Genomic DNA, 25,234 nt, shown 5'->3' on the forward strand with positions numbered 1-25,234 from the left:
GTCATGGTCGATATGTGCTGCCGATTTTTGGGTTGATTTCTAACCCCTCCTTTCCACCGGAGCCGTGACGGAGCCGTCAGCAGCACGTCATAGCTGCTGATAGGAACCGCTGTGGTCAACAGAACCTTTTCACCGGAGCCGTCAGCAGCGCGAGTCGGCCGCGTCTCAGGAGCAGCATGTCGCGGCCCTTCCGTGCCGGTTCTATTTTCTACGCGCTACGCTTCTGAAACGGGTCGAGTTCGACATTTTTGGGGAAGGAAAGACAGGAAATCGGACGCGGAAACGGAGCAAAGCTTCCCGAGGTTTTCAGAATAAACAAACGTACTGCCTTCCGGTTGCTTTACTTTAAAGAAAAAGTTATCACCTCGCTAGCGCTCTCCTTTGTTTTTCCATAATGGATGACGAAAGGTTGACTACTGAAGTGGAGAAGTACCCAATCCTGTTTGATCCCAGTCACAGTTTTTATAAAGACAACGTCAAGAAGGATTACGAATGGAGTGACGAATCTGCGGTTTTGGGGCAAGATGGTGAGTTTATGCTAATTATTAACGTGATTTCTTTTCTGTATGGACCTCTGTGAGTTATGCTATCTAAAATACGCGTGATTTTGCTAATGTCGTGTGACTTTGTGCTCAGTCGGTGACAGCTGCTCCCCTTCTGCTTCGCGCCTCGTGGGAAGGGCCAAGCAGCAGCTTACGCGAGCAAGACGCGCTGCTGCAGTAATTTGCTGCCGACGGCTCCGGTGGAAAGGAGGGATTAATGTTTTTCCACCTTATTTGCAATTTCAAATGTCACTAATAACATCAGTTGGTGAACCAAATATCTGAATCTTTTTTTGAACACTGTTAAATCTTAATTTTGGTCACTGCTCAGTGTTAAAATCAGACATTAACTAAAGTTAATCAAATAAGTCAAAAACTGGCCCAAGTATTAAATGTTCAAAACTGGAACATAAAAATACTTTCAAGTTGAAAATAATATTTAGAGCATTTATTATGCAGATGTAATTCAGGAACGTACGTTTACATTTACTTCTGCCCGGGAATGTGCCTGTCTGCAAATCGGCTTTACTAAGGAGGTTTATCGGCCTGATAAAAACCCTAAAAACTACCAGCAGAAAAACTCAGGTAAGCCTTCTCACAGTTAAAATTTGATCCCACTTTTACAGTTTACTCTTATAGTAAAGTCAACTTTCCGTTATAACTCACTTCGACGGTATTCGTGTCACGTTTGACACAAATGACAGGCAGGAGATAAAACAGGAAATGAGGGGGAAAAACGAGTTGAGCTGGTGAGGTGGAGAGGGAGCGCTGTAATTAAGGAAACCGCTCACAGTAAGAAGGAAATGAAGATGGAGGAAGCAGTGCCACGCTGGCTGAGAGGATTTCCCCTGGCATACTGCCAACTTTTTGGGTTGGGGTGGATGGGGGGGGGGGGGGGGTAGCATCAGAAGAGATGGAGAGCAAAATGGCCAGAGGGTTATCGGTGTTGGATAGCTTCTGTTTTAAAGTAAATAAAAGAATGAAAGCTAGAGATCTAGGAGAAAGTAAATTCATCCATGGCCCCATATCCAACTACAGCATGTTATCCTCCACAAGAACAAGTGTGACAGGGAGGGAAAGAAGGTCGAGGGAAGGGCAGACTACTGTCCAACTTCATCTCGTCAGAAGTAGAAGGTAAAAAAACTGCTGAAATGCAAGGAGACCACCACGATGATTGTAGTGAGGACCTGAGAGGTCTGCAGGACTGTCTTTATGAAAGACTTAATAATCCAGCTTTAGTCAGACGCTCTCACACAGTTGGATGTTTGCCTTCATCACACAAACCGTTCATTCAGCTTCACTCCTTCTGACAATCCCGTTAAACAGTCTCCCGAACTGATGCACCCAGTCAACTCCACCCAACACAGCACAGCAACCACGCCCCCTCTGCCCGTCATTGGTCTGTGCTGATGCAAAAATGGTGACCAAACCATTTGATTGGATAATTGAGGGAAATCCCGGGGAAACTCCTCCCCCGTCCTTTGCTTTGATCTCCAAACATCAGGATCGAGTTTCCAGGGTCTTGCTTGCATGTTGCATCCGATGGTTGCATCAGACAAAAACATGTTTCAATAGACGTTTCCGCCGTGCTGGAGCCTTTCTGACTTTGGATCGGCATTTTTGCAGGAGAGGCAAATCACTGCAGAAAACTCCCAAGCATCGGGAAACGGCGGTTTCATTGTTTTTTCTTGCAGATCTTAAGAGTAGAAGTTATATTTGAAATGAAATTGAGCAGGCATAAGTGAAAATGTTATGCTTCTGATTTGACTTTCTTAGGTTTTTTTCTTTTTCTTTGTGAAACTTTTAGAATATGATAAAAAGCTTCAGCTGTGAACACAACAGCACAACAGTCAGCTTTGAGTGGGAAAGAGAAAAGCGTAGTCGCTTTAGATTCCACCATCCCGAAACACAGTCAGTAATCAGTCGGACGAGTGAGAGAAAAAATGCTACTTAAAAGGAAGAGGTGAGATTAGCGGTTTTGTTTACGCTGTTCGTTAAAACAGAGCTGACACTTTTATCTTCCCTTTCAGACCTCAGATCGTCCCGGACGAGGAGAAATGGTGAGTTTGAATTGTTGAAATCTGTTCCTTTTCTGTTTGGGTGTTTGTGCAAAATCTCTGGGTGTGGTCAGACCACAAGGGACCACACTGGATCAAGGGCAGGAAATGCATCTGAATGTTTTTCATGAAGATAACCAAACAAATGTTTTCATTCACAAATCAGGATACATTTTAAAATGTACTTTAAACCTAATTTAGTTGTGGTGAAACCCTGATGTGTTCAGCCAGACAGCATGTTCTGGGAAACTCTGTCTCTCTGTCATCTCCCACAGCTTTAAGCTCCGCCTTAATCTCATCCTTAAGCCCCGCCTTTTTCCTCCTCCGGCTAATAACTCACCACCCCCTGCCTTTTCTGCTCTAACGTGTCACTTTTTATCGTTAAACTCGCAACTTTTGATTAGTGCTGTAAATTGTGAAGATTATAAAAAAAAATAAAAAACATTTTAGCTTATTAAAATCCAACTAACAAGAGTTTAAAGTGGTTTAAAGGGGCTGCGTGGTGGCGCAGTGGTTAGCACTGTTGCCTTGCAGCACGACGGTTGCAGGTTTGAAACTCGGCTGTGGCCTTTCTGCGTGGAGTTGCGTGTTCTCCCCATGCGTGCGTGGGTTTCCTCCGGGTTCTCCGGTTTCCCCCACAGATCACAACATGCCCTATAGGATATAAATTGTAAGTGGCTTTGGATAAAAGCGTCTGCCAAATAAATAAACATAATAAACCTAAATGTACTTTTTAATATTATCTGTTAAATTAAATGTAACCTTAAAAAACTAATTTTACAAATTCTTAACTGTTTTCTAAGATGTTTTTTTACTGTCTGACACACGTGCTCTGTAATAAAATATTTAAACCATCTTATTAAGAGCCACGTGTCTTTTCTTTCCCTCCAGTCACTCCATCTTTTCTGCTGTTGCCGTCTACATGAAGCAATTTGGGCTCAAAATTAAGCCCGTGGACAGCAAGAAGTCCAAACGAAGTATCTTTGGGATCAAGGTAAAGTTTCCTCCTGGCTGCATAAGACAACCTCCTTCTACTCTTAAATGACTTAAACAACATTTTACATATGTAACTGATCTGATTTTGAATCATTTCATTGTTTATTTTTGTTGTTCCATGGCCAACCTTTGGGGGTCTTCCAGAATATTCCAAGCATCCCAAACAGATGGAAACCAACTCCAGGTATTTTCTTTTTGTGTTTTGATGTTCTTGAAGGATATTTGAATGATTCAGCGTTTTTTAAATAAACAAATCTTCGATAGATCTTATTACTCTACATCAGGGACGTTTGAGAACTGGATTGTGAGTTTTTGCGTGATGCTGTCCCTGAATGGTTTCCACATAAGAACATGTTGTCCTGCCCTTTTTTCCTGTTACAGTCGACAACAGAAGACCAGACCCTGAAGGTACTCTTTGCTTAGAGTCCATCTGTGGAATGATTACCATCTTACTAATCTAAAGCCGGGCAGACACTGTGCGACTTTTTCACTTTTTTGAGCCGATATTCCACTCGTGCGAAAATCCACGAGATCGTGGCGAGTTTAGCGCTGAGCGTGGTGTAGTGTACCGGGGGTTACGAGAGGCGATTAACACCCCGTGACCAGCTACCCATCAGCAATCGTGAGCTCACACGGACTTCTGGCCTGTTTGATATTTGGCTCGTCCCTCGTGAGGGTATCGCACTGTTGAAGCGGCGCTGCGAGCAGCTGCGACCCAAAAAGTATCAGAACCGCTCACGGCGCATGCGCAATCCTGCATCAACACTTCTCACCCGCTATTTCCCTAATAACACACGTTGTTCGTTTTTATTTCTACACTTTTTTTACTCACAAAGATTGTCAAGAAAGCGTGTTTGTCGTGTTCATGTCAAATTAAACTGATCATAAAACACAGATTTACTTTCTTTATTTTGTTTTCCTCATCCAACCCCCATAAATCCCTGTGTGTCCTCCTGCAGCACTCCCGAAGGACAACAGGCAAAACAAAACAGTCTGACATGTTGTGTAAAAACTGCTATTTTTAGCATATTTTTAGGGCCGGCGTGTTGCTACCAGACGTGCAGTGTGAGCGCATGACTCGTGAGATCTGCCCTGCGAGGAAGTCGTACAGTTTGAGCTGAAGCTGAGTGCTACGAGTGAAAAAGTCGCACAGTGTCCGCCCGGCTTTACTAATCTAACCCAGAGCATGTCTGCATGTCCCCAATCACTCTAGGAGAGGATGTAGGTGTGGCCTTGTTGTGCTGACCTTGTGTTTGGGGGGGGGTGCATGATTACCTGTAGTGTCCAGGGGAAGCTCACCTGAGGAGTTTGTGTCACCTTGTACTGAACTAACTCTTTCATCTACCACAGAGGCACCAAACTCATCTAAACGTTTTGTCTGTCTCACTTTTTGTACTGGCTGCGGTGCTTTTGGGTCATTTTCCGTCTCCTGCTGTATTTTTAATTTGTCTCATGTGTTAAAAAAATGTCTTGCTTCTTGTCCTCAGTGGGAAAAGATCGGAAAATTTCTACACCCAGAGCGTCTGTCTCTGAAAAAACGGTGCCAGCCAGCCCTCTGGTCCCGGTGGTGGGCGTAGAGATCGCTGATGGGCCAGACATCAACATCACCCCCAGCGTCCCAGAACCGCCAAAGCCTGATGGTAAAACAAGACATTCGGTTGTTGGCAACCATTACGTTTGGTGCGAATGTCATTCATGCTTGTTACATTTTTGTAGCAACAATCTGTACTGTTCTCTTAAAAAAATCAGAATAGTAAAAAAAATCTATGACATCAAGAAGAAAATCATGAAAGGCGACGCTTCTGGGATGCGCCTGAAAAAGTTGCAGCTGGTTTGAATCATCCCTAAAGACTAAAACAGATTCTATGTAGAAGCAGTGATGTTCTGCGCTGCTGATGCTTCCAGTGGGAATTAGGGGTAAGAGCACCCCCTAGGACACCCACCCGCTCCACAGAACTGAAAAGTGCAGTATCTGGCCAGCAGAGGGCGACCGCGGGGTGTCAGATTTGAAACTGGTTAAACTTCTAAGGCCTGAGTCATGCTTCTCCGTCAGCTCCAACCGGGAGAGACGCGCACGGACGGAGGCGTTTTGCCCTCATACTCCTCCGTCTCCTGGGGAGTGTTACAAAGCAATTCTCCGCCAGGACAACAGAGGGCGTAGCGCTGTTCTGTGGTATCCTGCCATGCATCCGGTACAAGATAGTGTTTATATTGTGTTTTTTTTTTTGTATATAAGAGACTTTTTAACACGGACAAATTTGTCTCTCATCCTCCTCCACCTCTTCATGCGCTCGCCACCTCTAAACCCACGTTTCCTGTCATTTCCGTCCACAAATAAAACGCTTGCTGCGCATCTTTTCACTCCTCCAGTCACGGGGGAATTAAACGTTCGTGTTTTTAGAGTTTTTTCGTGAGGTATTCTTCAAGCTTCTCTGTGTCTGCTGCTAGTTATCCTCGGCTGTCTATGTTTTTGAGGGCGCAATGGCGGCGGTGTAGATGACAGCGGTGCCCTGACCAATCACAAGCTTGCGTTTTCCATCTCGACGGACGGATGTTTAGAAAAGAGAGCTCGACTCCGTACGTCCTTGCGGGGCTCTCCAGCAGGCCCGCAAGGATGATAATGGCGTTGCGTGTCTCCGCACTGACGCAGACGCAGAAGCATGACTCAGGCTTTACTCAACCCCCCCCCCCCCCCGCGAGACGTTACTTTAAAAATGAGCCTCCCTGCAATAATTCTAACTGGTGACAAACATACAGATTAGTTTTAGCTACATTGAAGTGATTCCCTTAACAAAGCAGTTTTCAAATATCTGACATTTTCTAGTTTTATGAGATCGTGTTTGCATGTCTTTTTAGTCCTTGTGGATTCAGCTTTGACCCGTCTCAACTTAGTTTCTATTAGTCAGAAGTGATATGAGACGACTCTGGGGGGGCTTTTCCACCAAAGTACAACTACATTTTGAGTGAATTACCCTTGAATAGCAAAACTTTGTGACTGAATTGAGACAAAAACTGATGCAGTTTCTTTGCAATTACTCCAGGTTTCTCACACGACCCAGTTGTAGATAAAACTCTTGCAAAAGCAGGATTGCTACTAGAGATTTGCACATTTTCTTGCAGTTCTAACAATCGCAGCCCAGTTAGTCTTAAATCTCAGTGACCTGAAATCATTGTGCTCATGTGCCGATGTTGACTTTTGACATAATAATATTTAAATTTTTCCTACTTAGACCCGTTATTGTAATTCCAGGATGTTGTTTTAATGTATTTCTTGTTGTTTAGTTTTTAATTATTTATTCAAGATATATTTAAAACTTGTTTTTTAAGCTAACATTAGTTCAAAAGTGTTTTTTTATGTCTTCAAGGTTTTGCTTCAAACAGCTCCAATTAATCCCAGTTGTTTTTCTTCTCATTCACGCCTAGTGTCTCCCAGCACTTCCTCCGAGCACCAGAAACCTTCGGATGGCGCGACTCCCGTGTTGGGAGGTGATACAATAAGCAAGCCTACCCCTCCGGTCGACACGACTGCAGAAAAGCCTGCAGAAGAAAGGTAAGAAGGCTGGAGGTGGCGATGTCACGACCATCGCGGATCTCAGCGTAGCAGGTCGCTAGACGGATTAAAGATGTTTATGAGATTAGAATGATTAACCACGGGAAAGAAGGGTGGACGCCAAATGTGCCTGAAGTGTGCAGGCCGAGGGAGCGTGGTAAAACTCCCCCGGCTGTCTGTCCTTGCCGTGTGCTAGCTTTTGTCACGCCGCCGTCGCTCTCTAGCTAACAGAGCCTGCAGTTTTTGAGAAGGACCCCCACCAGGTGAACATGGACCCGGCCCTTCTGCCTTCCCTCTCCCTCACACTGTTTCTCCTTTTTCTTCTTTACATTAACACAAGTTCATTTCCCCAACTCTTGTTTTATTTGTTCTCCTCCTTCCTTAATTTCACATCCGAGCTTTTTTGCTGGCTTCGTTTAGAACAAATGTTCTCCTTGTGTTTTCTTGCATCGATCTCAGGTACATTAGCAGTACACTGATGCTTTCCTTCCTACTGATATGTTTGTTATATTTCCATAGCAGCAAGTGTTTGTCTCAGCTGCAGCTTTCTAGTCAATGAAGACGTTTGGCTTTTTTTTGTTTAAAGTCTTAAAAGAAAATCAGGTTATTTTTGCACCTTTTTTTTAGTTTAGTGGTGAACAATACATTTCGTTCTGACGCTTAGCTGCTCAGTCCATGTGCTTTTCTAAGGTGTGCACGTCTGCCGTGACCAGGGTCCGTCCTTCGTCCTGCTTGTCCTCCGTTTGTGCGGTTTACAGGGAGTGCAGTATTATTAGGCAAATGAGTATTTTGTCCACACCATCCTCTTCATGCATGTTGTCTTACTCCAAGCTGTATATGCTCGAAAGCCTACTACCAGTTAAGCACATTAGGTGATGTGCATCTCTGTAATGAGAAGGGGTGTGGTCTAATGACATCAACACCCTATATCAGGTGTGCATAATTATTAGGCGACTTCCTTTCCTTTGGCTAAATGGGTCAAAAGAAGGACTTGACCGGCTCAGAAAGATAAAAAATGGTGAGATATCTTGCAGAGGGATGCAGCAGTCTTAAAATTGCAAAGCTTCTGAAGCGTGATCATCGAACAATCAAGCGTTTCATTCAAAATAGTCAACAGGGTCGCAAGAAGCGTGTGGACAAACCAAGGCGCTAAATAACTGCCCATGAACTGAGAAAAGTCAAGCGTGCAGCTGCCAAGATGCCACTTGCCACCAGTTTGGCCATATTTCAGAGCTGCAACATCACTGGAGTGCCCAAAAGCACAAGGTGTGCAATACTCAGAGACATGGCCAAGGTAAGAAAGGCTGAAAGACGACCACCACTGAACAAGACACACAAGCTGAAACGTCAAGACTGGGCCAAGAAATATCTCAAGACTGATTTTTCTAAGGTTTTATGGACTGATGAAATGAGAGTGAGTCTTGATGGGCCAGATGGATGGGCCCGTGGCTGGATTGGTAAAGGGCAGAGAGCTCCAGTCCGACTCAGACGCCAGCAAAGTGGAGGTGGAGTACTGGTTTGGGCTGGTATCAAAGATGAGCTTGTGGGGCCTTTTCGGGCTGAGGATGGAGTCGAGCTCAACTCCAAGTCCTACTGCCAGTTTCTGGAAGACACCTTCTTCAAGCAGTGGTACAGGAAGAAGTCTGCATCCTTCAAGAAAAACATGATTTTCATGCAGGACAATGCTCCATCACACGCGTCCAAGTACTCCACAGCGTGGCTGGCAAGAAAGGGTACAAAAGAAGAAAAACTAATGACATGACCTCCTTGTTCACCTGCTCTGAACCCCATTGAGAACCTGTGGTCCATCATCAAATGTGAGATTTACAAGGAGGCAAAACGGTACACCTCTCTGAACCGTGTCTGGGAGGCTGTGGTTGCTGCTGCACGCAATGTTGATGGTGAACTGGCTCCCCGTCTCGGTCACTGAGGTCAGCCGACCAGTTTCTCCTGGAGGTGCCGAGAACAAAGAGAAAGCTCAGGGGTGATAGAGCTTCCTCAGCAGCAGCTCCAAGGTTGTGGAATGCACTCCCGATTCAGATTAGGATGGTTTCATCACTGTCGGGTTTTAAACCACTCTTAAAGACTCGTCTGTTCTCAGTTGCTTTTAATTCAGTTTGAGAATGCATCTGTTTTTAGTAGCTTTTATGTCAGTTTGATATGTTTGTTTTATCATGTTTTTACCTTGTGATGAACTTTTTATCTTGTTTTTAGAATTTTTAAGGAACTTCTGTTCGTTTTGTCTTGTTAAGCACTTTGGTCAGCTTTTATGCGGTTATAAAGTGCTATATAAATAAAGTTGACTTGACTTGACTTGAACAGATCAAAACACTGACAGAATCCATGGATGGCAGGCTTTTGAGTGTCCTTGCAAAGAAAGGTGCTATATTGGTCGCTGATTTGTTTTTGAATGTCAGAAATGTATTTTTGGGAATGTGGAGATGTTATATTGGTTTCACTGGTAAAAATAAATAATTGAAATGGGTATATATTTGTTTTTTGCTAAGTTGCCTAATAATTATGCACAGTAATAGTCACCTGCACACACAGATATCCCCCTAAAGTAGCTAAAACTAAAAACAAACTAAAAACTACTTCCAAAAACATTCAGCTTTGATATTAATGAGTTTGTTGGGGTTCATTGAGAACATGGTTGTTGTTCAATAATAAAATTATTCCTCAAAAATACAACTTGCCTAATAATTCTGCACTCCCTGCTATGTAACTCCAGATGCTCTGGCGTTATCGGCACGCAGCTCGTTCAGTGGTTCCATAAAGCCAGGATTTCACTTTGGGGTGGTGCACACGCGTGTGTTGGTTGTTTCTGTAGCCAAGACCGTGGGGTGAAAGGGGAGTGTGTAACGCTGTGGTGTTCCGTGTTTTTGCAGACAGAAGACAAGGTGGGTGTCAGCGCCCTGACTGAGTCACGGACATGCTTCAGGCCTCATTCTGTTCACATATGATGCAAACAGAATACTCTTAGGCATACACGCGTGACAGTGAGCCTCGTGTTCCTGTTGTGGTGCAAAACAAAGCGGCTAAGTATTTAACAAATGCTTGTGGAGGGGTCATTGATGGTTAGCTGGTGTGTGTGCACACTTAATGAAACTGAAGAACTGTTGACTATTATTGTTGCTCATCTGGGAGCTGTGGTAGCGTGCAGTAGGATGCTATGAGGCAATGCATGTCTTCCTAACATACATTTGTAAAGTGGCGTTTAGATGCTACATCATTTATTTGTTTGTCTAACCAGCAAATGCATGCCTCACGTCATGCATATTTACTCTTTTATATCTGTAAGGTGATTTATCTCATTATCCTCGTAATGAACTCACGTTTCATCCTCACTGTCTGCATGTTTCTCTTTTTATCATCTTACATGTCTTCTGGAATCTTCCGTCGCTGTTTTTCTTTGTTCTTCCCGGCACTTCTGTCCCTGCCTTGTGTCATCTTCATCCTTCTGCTCCTCCCCACCCATCCTTCACCACCTCCCCCTCCCTTCAGTAGGAAAGTGACGCGCAGTGAGAGCGCCCGCGTGGACCGCCATCCGTCTCGCCGCCGTGGCTCTTCTCGGTCCAAAAAGTCCCGCTCCCGTAGCGACGTGGACCTCCAGGCTCCTTTCTCTGCAACAGCGCCTGCCCCACTCTCACCCCAGCACCTCCACCCGTAAGCTAGGCGAACCTCCTTTGATTGTCTCTCTGGCTGGAGGGGTGCACAGCAGGGACAGACGGCAGGTTAACTTTTCGCAAAAATGAATAGGCTTGTTGGAGACATTCTCCACATTCAGAATAAGTAGACAAATTAATTCTAAAGTTGTATTTAAAGGCCAAGTTCACCAAGAAACAGTTGTTTTTAAAAGAGCAAGTCACTCCAAATCAAAACAAATTTTTTTTTGCTGATAAACTTTATAAATGAGTGTCTGATTGTGCTGCAGACACGTGTAGTAAATAATTCGGCACTTTAGTGCATCTTAGTTAAAATGTAAATATTCTGCCTAAAACTGTTAGCGATGCACCGTCGTCATTTAAAAACTCAGCACTGCATTTTAATTTAAATCTACCATCGCTATTGGCCAAGAGGTACACTATGATGTTAGATGGTAGATTATGATGTCACTTTATCGTAAGTGTGTGTATTTGTTAGCGGCTCCGCCCTCTCGTTCTGCTAGGCAACAGCATTTGTTGCATTTTTTTAATCAGGAAGTGGGAGTTGAGTAAGAATCTGGTAGGGGGTGACTTGCTCTTTAAGTATGATCACACACTCTTAAGTTTAACATGCAGGCTAAATGGGAACATAGTCCACTACCCCTATTTCCTGCATTAGCTTCCTATTAAAAATAGACGGGGAAACAGATGATTTAGAAAAGCCAGTCAACAGCATGTCAGATTTTCTAATTAATATTCATGGGCTCGCCCATCTTGGCTTGCAACGGGGAATGCTGTTGTCGATTTAGCATCCAGGAGAGAGCAGAGCATGTAACAGTTAGCATTAGCAACCATGCAACATGGCAGAACACTTTCAGGTTTGAGTTATTTGTGGAGATAAAACCTCAACGTTACAAAGCAAATGTAGTCAATGGTAGAGTCACGTTTCTGTTAGCCAATCAGAGAAGAGATATCCACATATCAGGAAATAAGACTACAAATCCTGCCTTGTTCTGCCAACATCTTCTCCGGCTCTCTTCTTCTTCCTGAAACGGGAGCGCCAGAGCTTGTTTCCACAGAGATCGACTGAAGGCATTTATTATATTACAGTAGAGACTGCCGATGTGTTGAAACAATCTGTGAACTTAGTTTTTAATATTAATAATTGTGTTAAGGGTGTAAAAAATGTAGGACCATAGGTATTTGTTCCTCCTGCAGGGGCTCTTTGCAGCGTTGACCAAAGCAGCTCCATGGAAATGAATTACATCTATTGTAATAAATACAATGTAGGGGCTAAATTTAGCAGCATTTCTGTCCTGTTGCATGCAAACCTGTGATTGCAACAGAAAGATGCTAACAGGAGGAAAGTGGATGGGTCAGATTTCTTTTACTGAAATCCACAAAAATAAAACGCCTCTAAACACATTTGTTTAGATGCTGAAGGGAAATAAAGTTCTGTATGACAAGTTATCTTGATGGCTAAAATCACTGGAAATAAAGGCTTAGCTTGGTGTACAAAAGTCAATAAAAAGTAAATTAGAGTCTCAGTTTTGGGAGCTATAAACTCATCCTGTCAAACTTAAATGCCCAACAATCTGGCCTGATTTTTATGTCTATCATTTTTTTACAGAGGTGACTCAAAGGTTTGCATCAGTAAATGTTTTTCTTTCAGAATGGGGGTGTCTAAACTAGAACGTTTCGTTTCCCTCGTCACAAAATATGTTCTTTTCCTTCATCCTTACTTGGAAAATAAAAAAATCAAGCTCAACTATTTATTATAGCCCCCACAATTTGATGCTGCGACTCCCAATCGTAGTGTTTATGTAGTTTATTAGGTGCGTTCTGCAGCTTGTTTAGTGGGAGAAGTAGCAGAAACCATGTGAGGAATTTTAAATGCCAGTCCTTTATTGTTTAGATTTATGAATCCTAGAAAGTGGGGCGTTCCAGATGTACTAGCATAAGCCATCTCCAGTTAGAAATGTATTCTAACTCAACAGTGTTTCCTTATTCCACCTCACCAGCCACCGTGTGCAGCAGGCGTCTGCACTTTGATCTCTCAGCCTCAGCTATTGAGTTTGGTTCTGGTTAGCATAGCTGGATGGATTGATCTGTTCCAAGTGGTTAGAAATGATTTTAAAATAAACAATATGAGTGTAAATGGATGTTTTTTTCCCCTTTTGTGAACTGGCAACCCTTCTCTTGGTTTTCTTTTACTTCATTTGTTTATTTTATGTTAAAAGACACATTTTATTTATTCCATAGCCTGGGTTTAGCCACAGATGCTCGGTAGGTTTACTTGTACCTACTGTCAGCTACAACGATAACTAGAATAATGGGACTCTCCCCGTTGACCTTGTATTTTCAGTGACACGTTACTTTCAGCTGCCTAGGTCAGACTTGGTTGATTTACGGTGGCTGTCCTGAACTAATTCCTCTCCTCTGCATCAGTACTGAGGGACCACCTTTCACCCCCGAAAGGCTGAGCCCGTCGCCCACAAGCCCCTCCCCTCAGCTGGAGGAGATGGAGCCCCGCCTCCTGGAGTTTGAGCAGGACCCACCAAACTGGAGGGAGCTGGCAACTCCGGACGCTTTAAAGCACCTCAGCAAAAGCGAGATCAAGAGGCAGGAGGTGATAAATGGTGAGATGGTGCAACGTCTGATAAAGATAGACAAAAAACTAAGGAGGTTGCTTTGCTCATTCGGCTCCTCGTCTTTTCTCACCTAGAGCTGTTTGCAACGGAGCACGCTCACGTCCGGATGCTGAGTGTCCTTCAGACGGTGTTCTCCAAACCGCTGGAGAGGGAGGAGCTCCTGAGCCCCATTGAGCTTGATGCCATCTTTCCCAGTCTTGATGACATCATCGATATTCACTGTTAGTCCTGCAGTTTGACCACAACACGTGAAAGTTGCACATTATGTTTACACTAGCCCATTCTTCCTCATTCATTAGTGAACAGTGTGACTGGGTGAACCACAAAGTAGTAATAGATAAGTCATTAGGCAACGCTTTCAGATTATCGTTCTTTTAATGATGTTGTGAGTTTTTCCTGATTTTATCGACACACACGAGTACAATAAAACCTACGATGGTCAATGAAACACACGGAAACTGGCAAAAGTAGTCATAAATACAATTTTAATGAAAATTAAACACTGCTTGTTAAGAAGAAGAAGAAAATATCATTTCTATAGCGCCTCTCAAGATAAAAATCACGAGGCGCTTAACAAAAGCAAAAAATGTAAAAATATAAAAAAGCATTTAGACAATGTTTAAAAATATATTTAAAATGAGCAAAAAATAAACAATTGTGATTAAAAAATGTTAAGAGAGAGAGAGAGTGAATAGGAAAGAGGGAAATCAGTGGATCCTGGGGAAGGTGGAATAGGTGGGGAGAGCAGAATAAAGAGAGAGGTGAAGAAGGTCATACAAAACCAGCCTGAACAAGTGAGTCTTCAGCTGCTTTTTAAAGGAGACCACTGAGTCCACTGATCTCAGGCTCAGGGGGAGAGAGGTCCAGAGTCTGGGGGCCACAGCAGCAAATGATCTGTCACCTTTGGTCTTTAGCCTGGTGCTGCACAACCAGTAGGCTTTGATCACTGGACCTCAGGGACCTGCTGGGGGTGTAGGGACTAAGAAGATCACCAATGTAAGATGGTGCTTGTCCATGTAAGGCCCTATAGACCAGAACCAGGATCTTGAAATGAACCCTGAAGTTGACTGGCAGCCAGTGAAGCTGGAGGAGAAGCGGGGTGATGTGGGTGTGTTTGGAGGACTTGGTCAGAAGCCGAGCACAGGTGTTCTGAACCACCTGTAGACGGTTCAGGGAGGTTCTGCTCAGACACGTGAAAAGAGAGTTACAGTAGTCTAAGCGTGAGGAGATACAGCCACAGGCTAGCTGCCCAATCACAGGAGCCACCTGTCCTTCCAACCACCACCACAGTAAAGGGTCTTGTCCGACGTGTTGCTACCAGACGTACAGTATGAGCACATGGCTCATGAGATCTGCCCTGCGAGGAAGTTGTACAGTTTGAGCTGAAGATGAGTGCTACGAGTGAAAAAGTCGCACAGTGTCCGCCCGGCTTTAGGAATAGTGCAGACGGTAGGAAAACAACTCAACTTTCTGATCTCAGGGGCTGGATGAGTAGAAACGGGAGGAAAACAAGGAAGTACTTTATTGTATTTTATCATTGTACCTCCAGCTTTGCTATAATGTTCAACGCTATCTAAAAATGACTGGAACACACAGTTCACATAAACAGAAAAATGTTAAGATCATATTTTTAATTGAAGGACACCAACATTTGTATCCATGCTCTAGTTTTATCTTTAGTTGATTAATTGTAATTTTGATGCATTTCATGACAATTGGAACTGTTCATCTCTGAATCTCAGATAACTTCTACGAATGCCTGAAAAAGCTGCGTATGGATGACAACTACATTGTGAAATCCATCAGCACCACATTGCTCAGCAGAGTGAGTAGTTGGCTCTGTCCCGTGTTGCCTTACTCTGCATGTCCCAGCACAACTCGCCGCTTTAACTGCATGTGTGTTCTAGTTCGATGGTCCAGAAGGAGAATGGTTTCAGAAACTGACAGCCCGGTTCTGCAGTCGCCAGACGTGGGCCCTGGACCAGCTCAAAAGCAAGCAGAAGAAGGATCAAAGTTTCAATGCTTTCATACAGGTGTGAACACAGACTCCGAAACCAAATCCTAACGGTTTACCAGTGAAACACGCATGGATGCACTCGCGGATGTTTGAAGCCAAATGAGAGGAATCATTCTTACTTTTGTGCCAATCTCAGGATGCAGAGAGTAAACCCCAGTGCCGCAGGCTGCAGCTCAAGGACATCATTCCAACAGAGATGCAAAGGCTCACTAAGTACCCGCTGCTGCTGGAGAACATCGCAAAGCACACAGGTATACAGAAGAGAGTAGAAGTTTATTGAGCTGTAGTTTCAGTACAACCATTTCCAAGACAGGAAACAGTTAACTGTGGGCATGCAACCCACGGTATCTTTGTGTGTTTAGACTTGAGGTTTTCTTTGAGTCAAGAGCAGATAGACGGACTTGAGTCCTTTATTTAGAAAAAGGATGTAGTTGTGTCTTCTTTGACAGAGAATGGCAGACCACCCTGCTGACTGATTTCTGCAGTTGTGATTACGTCATTGATTTATTTTCCAGTTTCATTTTGTGCATGCTTCTATAAGGTCAGAGAGAGAGAGAGAGAGAGAGAGAGAGAGAGAGAGAGAGAGAGAGAGAGAGAGAGAGAGAGAGAGAGAGAGAGAGAGAGAGAGAGAGAGAGAGAGAGAGAGAGAGAGAGAGAGAGAGAGAGAGAGAGAGAGAGAGAGAGAGAGAGAGAGAGAGAGAGAGAGAGAGAGAGAGAGAGAGAGAGAGAGAGAGAGAGAGAGAGAGAGAGAGAGAGAGAGAGAGAGAGAGAGAGAGAGAGAGAGAGAGAGAGAGAGAGAGAGAGAGAGAGAGAGAGAGAGAGAGAGAGAGAGAGAGAGAGAGAGAGAGAGAGAGAGAGAGAGAGAGAGAGAGAGAGAGAGAGAGAGAGAGAGAGAGAGAGAGAGAGAGAGAGAGAGAGAGAGAGAGAGCGAGCGAGCGAGAGCAGCTAGATGGTGAGCTAACGTCTGGTTGAAACCAACTTAAAAAGTGGCTTAACTTACAGATTAACTAATAAAAGATAAAATATATTATCAATACTCACTTTAGATCCTCAGTAGACACCACAGACCGCAGAAATAATGTGTTTGTGGCTCAAAATTCATGTTGTTGCCCGAGGTGGGGAAAAAAAAGTCTTGGAGGCTACATCACTTCCAGGTCACTGAACTGTCACTCAAGAGAAACCACTGTCCTATGGGAGAAGACTTCTCAGAAGTCCCACCCACTCGAAAGGGTTGTGTCAGAATTGCAACCAGAAACTCAGGGATTGCAAAGGAGAAAGCCAGACAGTGTAAGTGCAAATCTGGTAGTGAGAGCAAAGCTCTGAGCAGCGAGAACGAAACTAAGGACATTGATAACAAAAACACATAGAGGCAAACAGAAAAAGGAAACATACTTTGTTACTCATTTTAAGAAGTTGAGTCAGATAGTAAGTTTTACTTTTGAAACATGTTTTTTTCCTTTAGTCAATATTTTTGTTCTGTCAATTTCTTAATTTTTGTTTGACCGTCAAAGTGTTTTTCTTGATCATTTTAAGAATCTGATTCAGATCGTAAGTTTTTGTTTTGAAACGAATGTTTTTTCTCTCAATGTCTTAAAATTTGTTTGCTCTCCAAAGTGTTTTTTCTTGATCCTACTGGCACAAATCTAATCCCATAGGAGAGCACCTTCCACAACGTTTTCAGAAGCCCAAGGTGCTGAACATCATCATCATAAAAACATTCCCAGTACCTGGACATAAAAGCAAGATAAAAACATAAAATCATAAAATAACAAGCAAACAATATTACAAATACAGAGAGATAACGGAATAAGACTAATTTATTAAAAACAAAAGGTGGACAAAATAAGATCAAGCATCCTGGTCAAAAAGAAGAAGTATTAAAACCATAATGTCAGGGCAATTCAAAGAACCCTATCGCTGAAAAGCAATCAAATAAAAATGAGTCTTTAGACGAGACTTAAAGACTTGAAGGGACGGCGCCTGCCTAATGTTCAATGGCAATTCATTCCACAGAGTTGGAGCCAAAACAGAAAAAGCATGATAACCCCTCGATCGATATTTCTCGACCGGGGGACCACCAGAAGTTCCTGCTCGGCTGAGCGAAGAGACCGAGATGGAGCATACCTGTGCAAAAGTGCAGTAATGTAAGAGGGGGCACTGCCCTGGAGGGCCTTATTAACGAAAGTTAAGACTTTAAATTTAGCTCGATATTGCACCGGGAGCCAGTGCAGAGCAGTCAGCACTGGGGTAATGTGCTCTCGACATCTAGTACCTGTCAGGAACCTAGCCACTGAGTTCTGCACAAACTGGAGCCGTGCACTGGGCCAGACCAGCATACAGAGCGTTACAGTAGTCCGGACGAGACAGGATGAACGCATGCAACGCAGACTCCAGATAAGCTCTGGACAGCAGTGGCCTGATCCTGGATAGCCTTTTCAGGTTAAAAAACAGGACCTCACCACTGTATTTACGTGAGTGTCAAGATTAAGTGAGGAGTCCATTTTAATCCCCAAATTACTGACTATTTTCTTTTCATAGGGGGTCAATGGGCCAAGGTCAATATCAGCACCAGAGCCCTTTCTTCTGCCAGGACTAAGTATTATGACTTCCGTTTAGTTCTCATTTAGATGTAAAAAATTAGAAGCCATCCAACATTTTATGTCCTTCAAACAGTCCAGTAAAGGAGAAACAGATCTATCCTCCCCACGTTGAAGAGGGAGATACATCTGGCAGTCATCAGCAAAAAAATGAAATTTCACATTATGCTGACGAAGGAGGACTCCAAGAGGAATCAAATACACTGCAAATAGGAGAGGACCAAGGACAGAGCCCTGTGGCACACCCCAACGAAGTCTCACGCAGGGTGACGTCACCTCACCCATCTGAACACTAAATGTCCTGTCTTGAAGGTAGGAGCAAAGCCACTGGAGGGCCTTCCCTGTTATCCCCACCCAATGCTGTAGTCGGTCCAGAAGGACTTTGTGGTCGACTGTATCAAAAGCTGCAGATACAGGTGCTGGCCAGTAAATTAGAATATCATCAAAAGGTTGAAAATATTTCAGTAATTCCATTCAAAACGTGAAACTTGTACATTATATTCATGCAATGCACACAGACCAATGTATTTCCGATGTTTATTACGTTTAATTTTGATATTTATAGGTGACAACCAATGAAAACATCAAATCTGGTATCTCAGAAAATTAGAATATTCTAAAGGCCAATGAAAAAATGTTTGTTTCTCTAATGTTGGCCAACTGAAAAGAATGAACATGAAAAGAATGTGCATGTATAGCACTCAATACTTAGTCGGGGCTCCTTTTGCCTCAATAACTGCAGTAATGCGGCGTGGCATGGACTCGATCAGTCTGTGGCACTGCTCAGGTGTTATGAGAGCCCAGGTTGCTCTGATAGTCGTCTTCAGCTCCTCTGCATTGTTGGGTCTAGCGTATTGCATCCTCCGCTTCACAATACCCCATAGATTTTCTATGGGGTTAAGGTCAGGCGAGTTTGCTGGCCAATCAAGGACAGGGATACCATGGTCCTTGAACCAGGTGCTGGTGGTTTTGGCACTGTGTGCAGGTGCCAAGTCCTGTTGAAAGGTGAAGTCTGCATCCCCATAAAGTTGGTCAGCAGCAGGAAGCATGAAGTGCTCTAAAACTTCCTGGTAGACGGCTGCATTGACCCTGGACCTCAGGAAACAGAGTGGGCCAACACCGGCAGATGACATGGCACCCCACACCATCACTGACGGTGGAAACTTTACACTGGACCTCATGCAACGTGGATTCTGTGCTTCCTCCAGACTCTGGGTCCTTGATTTCCAAAGGAAATGCAGAACTTGCTTTCATCAGAAAACATAACTTTGGACCACTCAGCATCAGTCCAGTCCTTTTTGTCCTTGGCCCAGGCGAGACGCTTCTTGCGCTGTTTCTTGTTCAAGAGTGGCTTGACACACGGAATGCGACACCTGAATCCCATGTCTTTCATGAGTCTCCTCGTGGTGGTTCTTGAAGCGCTGACTCCAGCTGCAGTCCACTCTTTGTGGATCTCCCCCACATTTTTGAATGGGTTTGTCGTCACAATTCTCTGCAGGGTGCGGTTATCCCTAGAGCTTGTACACTTTTTTCTACCACATTTTTTCCGTCCCTTCGCCTGTCTGTTAATGTGCTTGGACACAGAGCTCTGCGAACAGCCAGCTTCTTTAGCAATCACCTTTTGTGTCTTGCCCTCCTTGTGCAAGGTGTCAATGATTGTCTTTTGGACAGCTGTTAAGTCAGAAGTCTTCCCCATGATTGTGGTGCCTTCAAAACAAGACTGAGGGACCTTTTAAAGGCCTTTGCAGGTGTTTTGAGTAAATCAGCTGATTAGAGTGGCAGCAGGTGTCTTCTATATTCAGCCTTTTCAGAATATTCTAATTTTTTGAGATACCAAATTTGGAGTTTTCATTAGTTGTCACTTATGAATATCAAATTTAAATGTAATGAACATTGGAAATACATTGGTCTGTGTGCATTGCATGAATATAATGTACAAGTTTCACGTTTTGAATGGAATTACTGAAATATTTTCAACCTTTTGATGATATTCTAATTTACTGGCCAGCACCTGTAAGTCCAGCAATAGCAGGACAACATCGTTATCCATGTCACAGGCTAAAAACGTGTCATTAAAAACCATTAAAAGAGCAGATTCAGTGCTGTGACCTGCCCTGAACCCTGACTGAAAGGTCTCCCATAAATCATTTGTGTCCATAAAGGCAACCAATTGTGAATACACAACCTTCTCCAGCAGTTTGGAAAGAAAAGGGAGTTTTGAGATGGGCCTGTAATTAGCTAAGGTTGTCACATCCAGCCCAGACTTATTTAACATAGGATGAATAACAGCCTTCTTAAACGAGGACGGAACCATACTAGAAGTAAGACTGCCATTTATGATTGCCAAAAGTAAAGGGCCTATCACTGGAAAGAGTTCTTTAAAAATTCTAGGGGACAGCACATCACAAGGAGAGCCAGAAGGTTTAAGCTGAGCGACCAGTTTTTCCAAGTCCGATAATGATACAGTCTCATATGTTTCCAGTGTAGCCTGGGGCGGCTCTCCCAAGCTCTTTCAATGTTTAGAGCAGCAGGAACTCTGAGGCTGCAGGAGCACCAGTGAGTTTGTGCCTCTGCTCAGGGGAGGGGGGAGAGGGCTGAAGCAAGATGCAGAAACTACCGTTGTTAAAAGAAATGTTTAACTTAGAAAATGTGGGCACAATTTTAATTGTCAAAAACTCCTGCGAACCTACCAACCCCCCCGCCCCCCGTCGAAAAAAAACGCTTGGTCACCCATCGTCAGTTTTAGCCGCTTCAGGTGTATGACGTCATTAACGACTAGTTGAAGTCGACTCCATTTTCATTACTTGATGGTCGACTTTAAAAAAGATGAAGTCGTGCAGTCCCTTTTCTCCACAGAGTATTTGCTTTTGATTTGTTGCTTTTGTTACGGCTTTGATCCTCGGCTCTTTGCCTCTTTTCACAGACAACAAACCAGAGAAGGAGAGAATCCTGAAGAGTGCAGAGTGCTGCAGAAAGATCCTCAACCATGTCAATGAAGAGGTCAAGGACATGGGGAACATGTTGGTAAGAAACACAGAAAACCTGATAGTTATGCACTTACTGAGCGTCGGCTGGAGTCTTTTGAAGCCGCCTGCTCTTAGACTCCCGCTGCTTCGATGCCGAGCTCGCCAAAGGCATTCTGACCTCCTCGTCTCTCTCTTTGCTCTCAGACTCTGAAGGAATACCAGAAAAAACTGGACACATCAGGACTCAAACCCAGTAACGATCTTTACAACGAGTATAAGGTACTTTTATTCCATCAGACCTTTGTTTTAGCTCAAACTGCTTCACGGTATTGCTCTGCTGTAGGATTCTCACTTTTTATTTGCTCGTTCCAGAACATCGACTTGACTCAGAAGAAGATGCTTTATGAGGGCCCATTAATCTGGAAAGTTACCAAGGAGAAGGCTATTGGTAAATATATATTCATGCATTGTGGTACAAAAAAAAACTTTCAGGGCACAGATAAGCCCATATATGATGAAAAATGATCGTTGGCACTAAGGAGATGTTTGCTTGGAAGTTTGTTTGTTTCGGGACGGCAGATACAAATTAGCTTCAAGCTAAATCTGCTACAATGCATCAAATTTCAATATTTATGCTTAATATTCTACATGGTCCTTAAATAAACATAAACATACTGAAATATAAGCCATCAGCCAGGAAACGAGACCCTTGGATTTGATTCAATCTCGCCTCCACCCATTTCATGACCTAACCCTAGATTGCTAGCAAAGCATCATGGGTCACGAAGAACAACACCAAACTCTGTAAACATTTAGTAAACTAGTAATGCGCCGTGGAGCCGTACGTTCTCGACCCGGAGTTCGATAGTGCAGAGTTCAGGTTTGGCACTTCCTAAATGGGGAGGGGCAGGGCTGGATGATGCAGGCATGTCCCGTCCAGCTGTGTGCAACACCTGGGAGGAACAGCAGCTCAGGGAGCAGGAGTCATGCCTGAAGCCAAACACAAAGTGTAGATTAGTGAACAACAATATAACGGTCAAAAGCTCCAAAATGTTGATTTGGCATGATGTAGAACCTCATTCGCTGCCAGCCGTTTCCTGATCGGTAAAGCCCTTCGCTGCCAGCGTTTCTCTCCGTTTTTACAGTTTTTTTAAGAGTCACAGGACGTTGCGTGTTAGGATGATGTTGACGCCAAAACAAAGCAGAGACTCACCTTTTCCATCTGGCGGAATCCGCACGTTTCGAGCGTGATCCATTCTTTCATAATCCGTTGTTGAATTGTGATCGGCAGAAGCTTTTCCGGTTCGCGACTCGCTTTTTTTTTTTACAGCAGTGGCCCAAAACGATCTCCTAACACGTGGATTTTCTGCTTCCTGATCACGTGACGTGCGACGTATGCGGATAAAGATCGGCTTTAGAGCTGAGATGTTTGTTCTTACGGTGCGGGGGCTCGTCCGACGCCCACACAGTAAAAAAGTGCCAATGACGACTAAAGGCAGTGAATGAGTTCATGTTTTTTTGCTAAAATCTCACTGATGATTACTGTTTAAAGTGACCTTCCTCATAATGGAAACCTTGTCTGTTGGCATATTTCCTAGAGTTAGATAAGTGGAGAAATATACAATTTTTGCCCAGTCCAGTCATTCTCCCCACCTGGCTCTAGTGTTTATGGTGGTTCCCCAACAATGGGTGCATCTGTGTTTACAGAAGCAGGTGTCTTTGGGGCTGTCTTGCACCATTCAGTGGAGGCTTACAGCTGTGCTTCGTTGTAAAGTTGTCCCAAGTCTAAAATGGCGTCTTTGTTATGAATTATTTTCACTCTGATTATTTAGGTCACCAAGCAGAATTGGGAACACTACTGAGTGATTTTAAGGACTTTTGACTCACAGTGCTAGTTGGATCCATTCACTTACTGTGTTTTATGCTAAGCTAAAGCTAAAGGAGTACAGCTGGTGTCGGTGCAGGATCGGCTCGGGGTCCTTCGACTGCCGATGATGTCAAAGTAGTTGATTGGCTGAACATGAAGCTTACGGAAGTGACGTTATCACGTTATGATTTTGATTGGTCAGAACAAATTTGCGGTCGTAGTCTTAGCGGTTGTAGTCCTGTAGTCCAAAAATCAACACTTTTTGGGGAAAATATGTTTGAATTTCTCACTGAAATGTTAAATATAAGCAAATGATAAACGGTGACCCTCAAAAGCTCTTGATGTTGATGAAATGGGGCAAAATAACATATAAGAACTTTACTGAAAGACACCAAGCAATATTTTGAGTCAAAGAATGCATTTAGATAACAACTAAGGAAATATACAGACGGACTCCACATTAATGCTAACAGATGTGGCTTCACATATAAGAACTGTTCTATTGTTTGTCAGTCCGATGTTGGTTTTATGCAGTTTCACATTCTTTACAAAACAAAGATAATATGGTGTTTTATTAACAAATTACAATTATAAAGAAAACATTTAGGTGTTAACAAATAAGAATTTATTAACACAACTGCTGATGTCTTTCCAAAACGTGTGTGTGAAAGCCGAGTAGATTTGCAGTAATGTGACGTCATCGGCAGTCGAAGGACCCCGAGCCGATCCTGCACCGACACCGGGTCAGGAGAATGACTGGGCTGGTTTTTTCCCACTTATCTAACGCTGGGAAATAGGTCAACAAACAGCATTTTAATTTTGGGTGGAATATCCCTTTAAAAGGCAGTATTTAATAGCCATCGTTGATGTATTTTTCTTTATTTTTCATGTCCCTTTTTCGATATTTGCACATTGTCATTGCTAAAATAGAAAGCACAGCTGTTCTGCAGCTGGCTGCGTTTACTTCCTCTTTCCTGTGTCTGCCATGGTAACACTGATGCACGTTAGAAAGGAAAAGTCTCTAAATCAGGTGTCTTATTAAATATTTGGACCTGGTACTGGCCAATGAGCCTGTTTAACTAGAACAAACGTGATTAATAAGGTTAGCGTTTGGTTTTCCACAGAGGTGCAGTGTGTGCTGCTCGGAGATCTGTTGGTGCTCCTGCAGAGGCAGGATGACAAGCTGGTCCTCAAATGTCAGAGCAAGAGTATCGCTGTGCAGGAGGTCAAGCAGATGCTGAGCCCCATTATCAAACTGAACTCCGTTTTTCTTCGTGATGTGGCAACAGGTTTGTTTCACAGTTAATAAATGAAACGTAGTCTTTTTTAACCGTTTCATTTATCGATTTGTTTTTGTTCCTGTTCCATCAGATCGAAAGGCTTTCTACGTGATCTTCACCTGGGACAGCGGGGCTCAGATTTACGAGCTGGTGGCACAGTCCTCTGGAGAAATGAAAACGTGAGCATCATAAACGGCTGTCACATCAATAAAGAAAGGATGATCTGGTGAAGGAACATCAACCTAATTATGTTTTTAGGTGGATGGAGGTGATAAAGGTAGCAGTAGGTGAACTGAAGAAGATTGCACCAATGAGGCTGCCTGTACCTCCCGGAGGTGGAATTGGAGGTCCTCCAGTGAGCCCCACCTCGTATGTTGTTTTTGCATCGGACTCTTGCTAAATTTTCCCGCCTCATTAAGTTTAATGACTCTTGTTGTTTGACTTCCACCAGCGGCCCGTTGAGCCCCACTGAGAATGGAGGTTTGAAGAGCAGCAATGGTGAGACTGGAACAAACGACCCCGGCTTTCCACTGAATGCATAAACAGCGCGAAACGTAACAGACCCGCGCGTCCTTCCCGTTGGGAACATTTCAGACGTCAAACGGCACTGAAAGAGTTCACAAAATAACCGGAAAATCTCGCGTTATTCCTACAGTTCACGCGATAACAAGCATGGAGAAAGACGGGAGCGGGCATCTAAAACGCTCAGTTTATTTTCTGTTCTGTTTACCTCAGCTTCATTTATGTACTTTATTTTACTAGTTATGCAACTGGAAAGCTTTATGTGACTTTTATTTTGAAAGTGCATGTTTTACACTGCTCCCAGATTTGACTTCCTGTCTGGCCCCTTTGCGTGTCTCAGGCAAGAAATCTGGGTTTTTTTCATTGACGGCTATTTTAAGCTTGATAAACAGATAAGTTCTGTTGTCCAGAGCGTGTTCTTCGTAAAGTCGAGCCCTATTTACCAATTAAAGACTTTGAAAAGGTTATACACTTGCATATGTCGAGACTCGACTACTGCAAGTCGCTGTATCATGGACTGGAGCAGTCCTCAATTCACCGCTTGC

General features: G+C 43.6%; 1 protein-coding gene across 3 annotated transcripts in view; it reads left to right on the plus strand.

The window, feature by feature from the left end:
• Positions 1–25,234, plus strand: part of arhgef1 (Rho guanine nucleotide exchange factor (GEF) 1) — a 72,051-nt gene that overhangs the window by 41,292 nt on the left and 5,525 nt on the right. Inside the window, exons 8-26 of one of the 3 annotated variants that reach the window (XM_054741114.2) lie at positions 2,573–2,602; positions 3,491–3,593; positions 3,740–3,779; positions 3,977–4,003; positions 5,083–5,235; positions 7,019–7,145; positions 10,650–10,811; positions 13,238–13,428; positions 13,515–13,661; positions 15,183–15,265; positions 15,348–15,473; positions 15,594–15,708; positions 20,978–21,078; positions 21,225–21,299; positions 21,393–21,468; positions 24,012–24,176; positions 24,259–24,346; positions 24,426–24,536; positions 24,619–24,665. In XM_054741114.2, coding sequence (XP_054597089.2) covers positions 2,573–2,602; positions 3,491–3,593; positions 3,740–3,779; positions 3,977–4,003; positions 5,083–5,235; positions 7,019–7,145; positions 10,650–10,811; positions 13,238–13,428; positions 13,515–13,661; positions 15,183–15,265; positions 15,348–15,473; positions 15,594–15,708; positions 20,978–21,078; positions 21,225–21,299; positions 21,393–21,468; positions 24,012–24,176; positions 24,259–24,346; positions 24,426–24,536; positions 24,619–24,665 — 1,967 coding nt within the window. The remainder of the gene's footprint in view (positions 1–2,572; positions 2,603–3,490; positions 3,594–3,739; positions 3,780–3,976; positions 4,004–5,082; positions 5,236–7,018; positions 7,146–10,649; positions 10,812–13,237; positions 13,429–13,514; positions 13,662–15,182; positions 15,266–15,347; positions 15,474–15,593; positions 15,709–20,977; positions 21,079–21,224; positions 21,300–21,392; positions 21,469–24,011; positions 24,177–24,258; positions 24,347–24,425; positions 24,537–24,618; positions 24,666–25,234) is intronic. The other 2 variants (XM_015950528.3, XM_054741115.2) reach the window with 2 other exon arrangements.

This window comes from Nothobranchius furzeri, chromosome 5 (genome assembly GCF_043380555.1).
Source record: "Nothobranchius furzeri strain GRZ-AD chromosome 5, NfurGRZ-RIMD1, whole genome shotgun sequence".
In the NCBI taxonomy this organism is placed as follows: Eukaryota; Metazoa; Chordata; class Actinopteri; order Cyprinodontiformes; family Nothobranchiidae; genus Nothobranchius; species Nothobranchius furzeri.